Raw genomic sequence first — 12,204 nt, forward strand, 5'->3', positions numbered from 1 at the left:
GTACCAGATACCCAGAACAGACCAAAAACTAGCACTCCAGAAGTCCCTGTCATTATGCCTACCAGCTGCTATCTCCCTGCAAAGTTAACCACTGTTCTAACTTCTAACCCCAAAGGTTGGTTTTGTCTGTGTTTTGTTTTGTTTTGTTTTTTAAGTCACGTAAGAGAAATATAGAACATGCATTCTTTAGTGTCTGGCTTCTTCCAATCAACATTAAATTGTGACATGATCCATGTAGTTGTGTCTGTTTGTAGTTCATTCTCATTGGTATTTCATTGTGTAACTATACCCATAATTTGTTTAACTTTTACTGTTCAGGGGCATTTGTCTCGTTGTTTAGTATTATGTTTATTGTTGTACTCTATTCTTACATATATCCTCAGGTAAAAATATGACACCTTTCTCTTGAGTATAAACCTCAGAGTGGATTTGCAAGGTCATAGGGTATGTGTATATTCTGCTTTGGTTGATATTTCCAAATAGCTTTCCAAAATGGTCGTATACTTTAAATGGATGAAGTGCATATGAATTATATCTCACTGAAACTGTTGAAAAGAATCTCAGGTTTTTAAGAAAGTTACTCAAAAAGAGTTTTTATTGGTTAGTTGGAAGAAGCTGGATATTTACTCATTCTAATTTGACAAGTTAGAAACAACACTGGTGAGTGGACACCCTGTCTCATTCTGGATCTTGGAGGAAAAGCTTTCAGCTTTTCACTGTTGAGTATGATGTTGGCCATGACCTTTATTATGTTGATATACATTCCCTCCATACCCAGTTTGTTGAGAGTTTTTATCTTAAGTGGATATTGAAGTTCGTGAAATGCTTTTTCTACATCCATTGAGCTGATCATAAGATTTTTATCCCTTTTTTTATTAATGTGGTATATCACGTTGATTGATTTGTGGATGTTGAACTATCCTTGCATCCCTGAAATAAATCCTACTTAATCATGGTATAGAATTAAGTTTGCTAATGTTTTGTTGAGGATTTTTGCATTTATGCTCATTAGGGATATTGGCCTATACATTTCTTTTTTTGTAGTGTCCTTGCTGAATTTAATACCAAGATCAAGGTAATATTGGCCTCATAAAGTGAGTTTGGAAGTGGTCCCTCCTCTTTTATTTTTTGGAAGAGTTTAAAAGGATTATTATTAATTCATCTTCAAATGTTTGCTAGAAATCACCAGTGAAAACATCTGGTCCTGCCTAGACTTTTGTTTATTGGGAGATTTTTTTACTGATTCTATCTTTTTGCTAGAAATTATCTGTTCATATTTTCCATTTATGATTCAGTCTTGGTAGTTTGTATGTTTCTAGCAATGTATCTATTTCTTCTAGGTTGTCTACTTTATTGGTATATAAGTGTTTTAGTAGTCTCTTAAAATGGTATCAGTTATGATGTCTCCTCTTTCATTTATAATTTTTTTATTTGAGTCCTCTCTTTTTTCTTATTTAATCTAGCTACTGGTTTATCTATTTTGTTTATCTTTTCAAAAAGCCAGCTTAGTTTTATTAATCTTTTCTATTATCTTTTTAGTCTCTATTTCTGCTCTCATCTTTGTTGTTTCCTTTCTTCTACTTTAGGTTAATTTGTTCTTTATTTTTCTCATTATTACTTGAGGTATAAAGTAGTTTGGATTTTTTTAAAGATTTAATTATGTATTTTAGAGAGAGCAAGTGAGCGAGCATGTGCTCAAGCTGGGGAAGGGACAGAGGGATAGGGAGAATCCTCAAGCAGACTCACTGAGTGCAGAGCCTGACTGGGGCTCAATACCAAAACCATGAAATCATGACCTGAACCAAAATTGAGATTCAGATGCTCAACCACCTGAGTCACCCAGGCATTTAGTTAGGTTGTTTATTTGAGATCTTTCTTGTTTGTTAATGTGAATGTTTATCACCGTAAAATGACCTCTTAGAACTATTTTTGCTTCATCCTTTAAGTTTTGGTAAGTTGTATTTTCATTTTCATTTATCTCAACTTCCTGATTTATCTTTTGATTCCATCTTTGGCTCATTGGTTGTTTAGTAACATGTTACTTAATCTCCACATATTTGTGAATTTTTCCAGTTTTTTGGTTTTTGTTTTTGGGTTTTTTTTTTTTTTTTTTTTGGTAATTGATTTCTAGTTTCATACCATTGTGGTTGTAAAAGATGCTCAGTATGATTTCAGTTCTCTTAAATTTGTTGAGACATATTTTGTGGGCTAACATGTGATGTATACTGGAGATGTTCCATGTGCACTTGAGAAGAATGTGTATTCTGTTATTGGGTGGAATGTTCTGTAAATGTCTATTAGGTACACCTGGTGTACTTCTGTCTGAGTGATCTATAATTGTTAAAAGTGGTATATTGAAGCGGTCTACTATTATTATATTGCTGTTTCTTTCTCCCATCAGTCGGTTAAGTAGCTGCCTTCAGCCCAGATCATGATCCCAGTGTCCTGGGATCGAGCCCCACGCTGGGCTTCCTACTCAGCAGGAATCCTGCTTCTCCCTCTCGAGCTCCCCTGTGCTTGTGTTCCCTCTCTCACTGTCTCTGTCTGTCAAATAAATAAATAAAATCTTTTTAAAAATGAAATAAATTTTTTTATTTTTTTTAAACAGAAGTGGGAGTTGCCCCCACATTTTTATTTTACTGCTCAGATGTTAAAAAGTTAAAAATTATAGACAGAAAAGGGGAGAAGTTTCCTGAGGAAACATTTATTTATTTATTTATTTATTTAGAAACAGTGTGTATGCACAGGTAGGGAGGTGGGTGCAGTAGGAGAGGGATACAGGTAGAATCTTAAGCAGAGCCCACCCCAGGGCTAAGTCTCACAACCCTGAGATCATGAGCTGAGCCGAAACTAAGAGTCAGACATTTAACTGACTGAGCCACCCAGGCACCCCAGAAAAATAGACTTTGAATTGCTTTTGCAAATAAAAATTTAGGTAAAAGCTAACAGAACAACAAAAACTTAATGGAAAACTATAATATTGGTTTTAAAATTCTTACATCCTGATTTCTTTCAGAGGCAGTGCTTGATTCTTAGTTATTCTTATTTCCTTTCCTAAATCTATGGCAAAAAGTCAGTGGACTTTGTTTTCTTATTTGTATTTTTTATACTAAGGAATCCCCTGAGACAGATTGTTCTTCACTTTTGCCACCTACTTCGCCTAGATATAACACTGTTTTCATGTAACTCTTGGTCTTATTCTACATAAAAGCAGTTTTTCAGGGGCACCTGGGTGGCTCAGTGGGTTAAAGCCTCTGCTTTCAGCTCAGGTCATGATCCCAGGGTCCTGGGATCGAGGCCCGCATCTTGCTCTCTGCTCAGCAGGGAGCCTGCTTCCCCCTCTCTCTCTGCCTGCCTCTCTGCCTACTCTGTCAAATAAATAAATAAAATCTTTTTTAAAAAATAAAAAAAATTTTTAAAAAGCAGTTTTTCATTTTTGTGTTAGCAAACCTCAAAGCAGAAATTGGCAGTGCTTTTGAAATATTTATTATTTTATTCTTATTTCATATTAACTTTGAATTTATTCTAGAAAATTTAGAGAATATAGATAAGTAATTAACTTAAAGTAAATCCCACTAACCAGATAACTACTATTTAAACTTTTGTGGTTATCCCTCCAGTCTTTTTTCTTAGCATACATACGTATATAGATCCCCAAACTTTTTAAAATAAATGTAAAAATCATACTCTACATGCTATTTGAGTCATAAACATTTACCATAGCATAAAATCTTTCTCTAGAACATAATTCTTAATGTACTGTATACCACAGAGCAACTGTATCATAGTTTAACCATTCACCTCTGTGTAGACGTTTGTTATTTTGAGTATTTTTAAGCAGTGCTTTTTTTTTTTTTTAAAGATCTTATTTATTTATTTGACAGAGAGAGACACAACCAGAGAGGGAACACAAGCAGGGGGAATGGGAGAGGGAGAAGCAGGCTTCCTGCTGAGCAGAGAGCCCAATAAGCAGTGCTTCTTAGATTAGCCTTTGAAAAATGTTAAATGACCAATTCTCCCTTTTCTGATTCCTTTTCTAAAAGTGTTTTTCTGGCAAATTCAAGCATTAGAAGAGGGGGAGACCTTTAGAGTTCTAAGTTTGAATCCTGCTGTGCCTGCCACACACTAGTTGTGTGACCTCAAACAGCAATAACTGATGTGAAGTACCCTCACAGAGTAGGCATTTCTTGATTGCTTTTCTTTCCCTTTTCAAGTATTTTGCTCAAGTATAATGCTAGCCTTGAGGAACTTTGTAAAGACGTTTTAATATTCTTATTCCCTGGATAAAGCAGAGATAACTAATTTTTGGCAGTCAACTTTTGGCTACTAACATTCGTTTTCTAGCTGTCAATTTAATGTTTTGTGTTTTTTTTTTTTTTTTTCACTCTCTTTTTCTCCTAGAGATAAGATTTCAGTTTCCACAGCTGACTGGAGTGCTTACCCTTGCTTTCTTTATTCATAATTGTATTATTACACTCTTGAAGAACAACAAGAATCAAGAAAACAATGTGAGTAATTGTCAGAGGAATTGAATTTTGTTACTGGATCTTAATTCTTAAATTTAAACCGTGGAACTGTAGTCAGCAAACTTTTTCTGTAAAGATTTAGATAGTAAATATTTTAGGCCTTACGGTCTTTGTTATAACTGCCTAACTCTGCCTCTGTGTCCTAAGTAACTATGTATCATATTTGAACAACTGGATCGTGGCTATGTTTCAAGAAAACTTTATTTACAAAGACAGACAGTGGGCCAGATTTCATGATAGACTGTAGCTTGTCAACCCCTGCTGTAGAATAATCACTGAAAAAATGAAGAGGCATTGCTAATAGCCAACAGTGGTCATACAGTCTTTTTAAAATATCCAGGTTATCTAGAAGATTAAAAAAAGAAGAAGAAGAAAAGAAACAAAGAATAGATGGGAAAACTGAAGACAAATAGCAAGATAATAGATTTAAACCCAATCATGTTGATAATAACTTTAAGTATAAATGGTCTAAATGCTAATTAAAAGATATCAGACTGATTAAAAAAAAAAACCTGACTACAGTTGACCCTTGAACAAAATGGTTTTTGTTTGTTTGTTTGTTTGTTTGTTTACAGCATAACAGTGTTCATTGTTTTGGCATCACACCCAGTGCTCCATGCAGTACGTGCCCTCCCTATTACCCGCCACCTGGTTCCTCAATGCCCCCCCCCCCCCCCCCCCCGCCGGCCCCTTCAAAACCCTCTGGTTGTTTTTCAGAGTCCATAGTCTCTCATGGTTCATCTCCCCTTCCAGTTTCCCTCAACTCCCTCTCCTCTCCATCTCCCCATGTCCTCCATATTCTTTGTTATGCTCCACAAATAAGTGAGACCATATGATACTTGACTCTCTCTGCTTGACTTATTTTGCTCAGCATCATCTCTTCCAGTCCCGTCCATGTTGCTACAAAAGTTGGTTATTCATCCTTTCTGATGGAGGCATAATACTCCATCGTGTATATGGACCACATCTTCCTTATCCATTTATCCGTTAAAGGGCATCTTGGTTCTTTCCACAGTTTGGCGACCGTAGCCATTGCTGCAATAAACGTTGGGGTACAGATGGCCCTTCTTTTCACTACATCTGTATCTTTGGGGTAAATACCCAGCAGTGCAATTGCAGGGTCATAGGGAAGCTCTATTCTTAATTTCTTCAGGAATCTCCACACTGTTCTCCAAAGTGGCTGCACTAACTTGCATTCCCACCAACAGTGTAAGAGGGTTCCCCTTTCTCCACACCCTCTCCAACACGCGTTGTTTCCTGTCTTGCTAATTTTGGCCATTCTAACTGGTGTCAGGTGGTATCTCAATGTTGTTTTAATTTGAATCTCCCTGATGGCTAGTGATGATGAACATTTTTTCATGTGTCTGATAGCCATTTGTATGTCTTCGTTGGAGAAGTATCTGTTCATATCTTCTTCCCATTTTTTGATATGATTATCTGTTTTGTGTGCGTTGAGTTTGAGAAGTTATTTATAGATCCTGGATATCAACCTTTTGTCTGTACTGTCATTTGCAAATATCTTCTCCCATTCCGTGGGTTGCCTTTTGAACAAAATGGTTTTTTATTTGTCTTTTTTTTTAAAGAATGCACATTCTTTTCAAATCCTTGGAACATATACTGAGATAACCATATGCTAGGAAATTGAATAAATCTCAATAAATTTAAAAGGATTGAAATCATGCCAAGTATGTTCTTTGACCACAATGAAGTGAATTAAAAAATCACTGACAAAGAAATTGGGAAAATTGACAAATACATGGACCTTATTTAATTAGCAGCCTCATACATAAGCAATGTGTCAAAGAAGAAATCTCAAGAAAAATTGGAAAATACTTTGAGATAACTAAAAATGAAGACACAACATAGCAATACTTATGGGATGCAGCAAAAGCAGTGCTTGAAGGGAGATTTTATAGCTATAAATAGCTACACTAAAAAAGAAGAAAGATCTCAAATCAATAGCCTAACCTTCTCCCTTACAACACTAGAGAAAAAAAGAGTGAACTGAACCTAAAGCAGGCATAAGTTAACCAGTTACTTGTGGCCTTGTCTGCAGATTTTGAAATCAGTTTGATGGCTTCTAACCATGTAAATGAAAATCATGGTGAAGCTCTAATAGAGCTATGTACAATTGTTACTGAAATACAAAGGAAGAAGGGTTCACTGAGCCTGGGGGTTCTGAGAAGACTTCAGGTAATGTTTGGTAGAGTCATTATGAAGGCAAAAATCCTTCTAAGGAGAAGGAAATTAGCTCTCAAATTAGGCCAAGATAAATCAAATTCTAACATTTTCATGTTTACTCTTACATGTTAACACATCTGTCATATTACCTGCTAATGGGGTTAGAATTCAGTTAATCTGGGTTTTCCAAACCTAATGACCTTTTCATAACATTATTTTATACCTATCTCTCAGGGTTTTAATCACAATTAAACATTATAAAATAGGGAAAATATTTAACATGCTGTGGTGTATAGAAACAGCTAGAAATTTTTTGTTTCTATATCCCTCTTACCTTCTTTCCTTACATTTAGACTGTGAATCTCTCACCTAACAGAAAATATTTTCCCCTTCAGATTCTTTCCAGTGCCTTAAAACTTGTTTTGCAATGAGAATATTATCAATTCTTCTCCAAGATTTCTTCCTATAATGCTAAAGTAGATCCCCAGAAAAATACATAATGAACCATGTCAGTTCTTCCTTACCTTTTTTCTCATAAGTGTACTAGATTTTAATTTAATTTTTCAATTTTTTTGTTTATAGATTTTATTTATTTGAGAGCGAGAACAAGAGCAGGGTCAGGGACAGAGGCAGACGGAGAAGCAGGCAGAAATGCTTGGTGGAGAAGCAGGCTCCCACTGAGCAGGGAGCCCTAGGACAGGACGGGAGCTTGATCCCAGGACCTTGAGATCATGACCTGAGCTGAAGCCAGACGCTTAACAGACTGAGCCATTCAGATTCCCCTATATTTAGTTTTTATCTTGGGAATTTTTAGTTTTATTATACTTTTGTCAAAAACAGTTTTAACTCTTCTGAGGGAATAGGAATTCCCTCTTCTGAGGGAATAGGAAGAAAGTCTTGTTTATCCTAACTAAGCATTTGAAGCTTTGCAATGTAAGGGGAAAATGAGCATATACTTTTAAAGCTCTGTACTTTTAAATCTCTTCCTCTTCCTTCACAAATTCCCTGACTCATTGTCACTTGAACAAAGCTACCTACTCCAAGTTTTAGGAAGTTTAGAAAGCTATGTGGAAAATACCTGTTTCATCTTCACAGGAAATAACGTAAATCTCATTAATGTATTCCTTGGTGTAATCTAAGTCTCCTGTCCACACTAATCAATTCTTTTCTTAGGCCAACTTAGACCAAGTAATGTATTGGATCATTCTATCCATAAGGCTCTGCTTCTCAGACTTTACCACTAAAGTTTTAGTTCCTAATAACAGAGAATGCCTCGTATATCTGGGAATCTGCAGGTGAAGAGCACAGTTTCATTGAAGTGTCATATTTCACCTTAAACATGCATGCACATTTTTACTGTACTCTAAATTAGTTTGTTTTAGTAGAAAAGTCTTAATGAGTTAAATAACAGGCAAACCTCACTTTACACAGTTCCTACATGCATGACTTTGTTACTGTGGTTTAATTAAGTTACCTCAGTCCCCCGAACACTGTGGCTCAAATTCCAAGTACCACAGGATTTGAAATTTGAGTACTTACATGAAGTAATAGCTACCAGCCCTTCAATTCACAAATCACCACATAAATAACAGACCTATATCATGGTCTGTTACCAATCACATCACTTCTTTCAAAGTCTGTTATTGATTGGTCACTACACATCTGTCATTCACTTTACACACAGACTGCCAAGTGGATAGTTGAGTCATCTCCTTCTTACCCGATGTTAAATCCACATAATATTTTACAAAAATGGAAAATCAAGAGAGAAAATTGACAAAGGTGAAAGTGCAATAATGAAATAAAAAGTGAAAATGCTGGAAATGAAATTTGAATGAAACATGAATGGAACCATAAAAGAAACCCACTTGCGGAAATGTAGATGTTCAAGAGACATTTAGTGTGCAGCCAGAGGAACCTGGGGACCTGGGGAAGGTAAATTTACCAACATGAATGAGGAAAGTGGTTGTGATAAGAATGAAGTTGTTCTCAAGGAAGTAGCACTATCAGAAAACTTCACACTGAAAGAATTCTGAGAGATACTTCACAGCTTTGAAGGCACAGTGGATGAAGTGATGGAAGCTGATACAAACTTAGAAGAAAGGAATATGACAGTTCACTAAAGCATGGAAAAGATGCTTGCTCTGTATTGTAATTATACCATGAGAAGGAGGAAACAATTCGAAGTGCTCTTGGTAAATTTTTACAAATTAAAAAAAAAAAACACACACTTTAATTCTTGATGTTTTTGAGGTTTTAAAATAGTATATTAGGGCTCCTGGATGGCTCAGTCAGTTAAGTGTCTGCCTTCAGCTCAAGTCATGATCCCAGGATCCTGAGACTGAGTCTCGCATCAGCTCCCTGCTCAGCAGGGGGATCTCTTTCTCCCTCTCCCTCTTACCCTTCCCCTAGCTCATGCTCTTGCTCAATCTTTCAAATGAATAAATAAAAAAATCTTTAAAAAAATAAAATAGTAAATAAATAGTACTTTTGCTTTTTTTTTCATTTCCTATACAGTGAGGGTTTTTAATGTTTCGACAAAAATTGTTAAGTCATGGAACAGTTTTCTTCTCGTGGATTATTATGATCGCATCACACATTTTTTTTAACAACTGATAATTTATTGAAATAGTTGGTATAAGTATCTACAGTAGTGATTTCAGCCATTTAATACTGATGGAAGTAATCTGTTTAATAACCTCTGAAGGACAGTGCAAATTAATGAGTGGCTTGTGGATCCTTGTCTAGATTTGACTTTGGAAAATCTTTGGAATCTTAGTAGCTTCAGCCCAAGGAGTTTTCTCATAGTGATTTTCAGAGTCTTGGTGGGCATCCAAACTCGTTCTTTTACTTTAATATTCTTTTCCTTTTTGCCTCCAATCAAGTCAGCACAGATTCTCCAGGGCATATGTACATTCAGTGGATCCCTACATCAGGTTTTACGGGAGTCTTTCTGGTATCTGTAAGCCATGGCTGCAGTGCACAGCTTTCTGACCAGCTTGCTCCTGGGTGAGAGCGAACAGCAATGAGGCAGGAGCAGGTGGACCTCAGCTGTGCTGCATCTGCCCCCACATCTTCCTCAAAGAGGTATCCAAGGCAGTTTTAATGTCATACTGCCTTTAAAAAAGAGGACAGCCTCTATTTGTGCTTCCTAAAACTGCAAAGTAGAATCACTTTTCTGGAAAATTACACCAGTGTATCTGGAGATATACATTCCCCAGTAGGAGAGGCTCAGGACTGCGTGGAAAGAGAGACATTTCAGTTCATGGTCTCCCAAAGATTGCAGGAAGATTCTCTGCCTTTCTTACTAGAACACTCCATGGGCCTTGAAATCTGTATTTTATATGGAAATACCGTAAAATGGGTTCCTGTTTCTGCTCCCTTTTGGGACTAGCACTTTGTAGAACTAGTACGTTAGGTTCAGCTGATAAATTTGACTCAACTTTTGTCTTTTGTGGGAAATATTTTTTAAAAAGAAGCTTAAAAGTTTAAATGGATGATGGTTTCTTATTGTCTTAATTGAAACTAGGGTATGAGGTGTAGTCTAGCTTTCAAAAAAATCAGACTTTGGGGCACCTGGGTGGCTCAGTGGGTTAAAGCCTCCGCCTTCAGCTTGGGTAATGATCCCAGCATCCTGGGATCTGGGATGGAACCCCGCATTGGGCTCTCTGCTCAGCAGGGAGCCTGCTTCCCCCCCCACCTCGCCCCCCCCCCCCCGCCTGCCTCTCTGCCTACTTGTGATCTCTGTCAAATAAATAAAATCTTTAAAAAAAATTAGACTTCATGTTAACTTCTTAAAATATTAGTAACTACTAATGATAAAGCTAACATTCTGTAATGTGAAGCTAACACTTCGTGCTAACAAAATTCTAAACACTTTAAATACTTGTAAATACATACTCTTTTTTATTGCATTGAAATTAGCTTAGCTATTTGCATAAATTAAGCTAAATGGGTAGCTGAGAAAAAAATTCTGAGAAAAAAAAATGTCATTTGGTTTATTTAATGATTATACTTTTCAGCAGGTTTCAGTAAATAATTTTACTCATAGAAGTTCTGTTAATATATATTTTCTTGAGATTTAAGTCAGAAAATATGAAGCTGGAATGCCTGGGTGGGTCATTGGGTTAAACGTCTGCCTTCAGCTCAGATCATGATCTGCAGGTCCTGGGATCTAGTTCCATGTTGGGTTCCTTGCTCACCTGAGAGGGTGCTTCTCCTTCTGCCTGCCACTTGCTCTCTCTCTCTCTCTCTCTCTCTCTCTCTCTGACAAATACATAAGTAAAAAAAAAAATTTTTAATGTGAAGCTGAATTAATAGGTAAAGAATGGAAAGAAAGTTGTCTTTCTAAACAAATAAGAGAATTTTGTACTGCTTTCTCTTTACGAGTTTTCAGGATACTAGTGTAATATTCACTTCCAATTTCTAATGTCTTCCCACTTAGCATTGTCCATTCATTGCTTCATGGTGCCTTTATCATCCATAATGATACTCTGAATTGTTAATGTTGTTTTAGTCATTCAGAGCCAGTAAACAAAGGCTTAAAAGGCAGAAGACAAAAGAATAAAAAGGCCTCATTTGCTTCTATATAAACGGTAGTAGGACTTGGATCTAAAGACATTTGTGAAGGAGGAAAATAATGTGGCTTCTAAACAGGTATAATGATCAGATTTTTCAGCTTTGTTAAGTTCAGCTTAATTTCATGGTGGTGTTTTTGTTTTTTTTTTTTTTTTTCACTAAACAGTTTTTTTCTTGTGTCACGAAATGGGATATAAGTTCTATTCCTTAGTAAGGCATACCTTACCAAAAGAAAAAAAAATGTTGTAGAGTTGAAGATCATCCAACTCATTCTATATCATCAGATATATAGTCTCTATAACCATCTAGGAAATGATCCTGGGTATGTGGACTAACCTCTTGGTATTTCCTCATCATGCTTGAATTAGAACCTATACAGTGCTTTTTTTGTTTTGTTTTGCCTGTCTTTATCTCGTTTCACACCGTGCTAGTTCTTTAAAAACAATTTGCAGTGCCTTATATCTCAATTTGTTATTTACTTTTTGCTTCTTCATATGAATCTGTGTAGTTTACTTAACTGTACATCATTAGAAGTTTTATGTAAATGTCTAGGGTAGGTCTCTGTGGTCAGTTTCTGTCATTTTTGTTAGTAAATGCTCTACTGCATAGTATTTTCACTATGAACGGTATGTGGAACAAATTATAAACCATATTCAAGAAGCAGAATGTGCTTCCAGCACCACTTATGTCCCCTGCTAAAGCTAGTCCTCATTCTGAGGTGACATTTTTCCCATCACCCTGCCAGCAATTGCTTATTCATAAGGCAGAGTAGATTACCTAACCTAATATGTAGGATTCATATTGTCACTTGTGCCTCTTTTTAAGTATATTTTTACTTTGAGACTCGTCTAAAAGATGGCTTTTTTTCTCCCTTTTCCATTAAATGGACTACTAGGCTAAATCTCCAGGCCTAGTACAG

The 12,204-nt window shown here is 36.2% G+C and overlaps 1 protein-coding gene across 3 annotated transcripts in view; it reads left to right on the forward strand.

Annotated features, from left to right (window-relative positions):
* SLC38A9 (solute carrier family 38 member 9) overlaps positions 1-12,204 on the forward strand; it is an 86,770-nt gene that overhangs the window by 62,018 nt on the left and 12,548 nt on the right. For all 3 annotated transcript variants that reach the window (XM_046000077.1, XM_046000078.1, XM_046000079.1), the window contains one exon: positions 4,402-4,508. In XM_046000077.1, coding sequence (XP_045856033.1) covers positions 4,402-4,508 — 107 coding nt within the window. The remainder of the gene's footprint in view (positions 1-4,401; positions 4,509-12,204) is intronic.

This window comes from Meles meles, chromosome 3 (assembly GCF_922984935.1).
Source record: "Meles meles chromosome 3, mMelMel3.1 paternal haplotype, whole genome shotgun sequence".
Classification (NCBI taxonomy): domain Eukaryota; kingdom Metazoa; phylum Chordata; class Mammalia; order Carnivora; family Mustelidae; genus Meles; species Meles meles.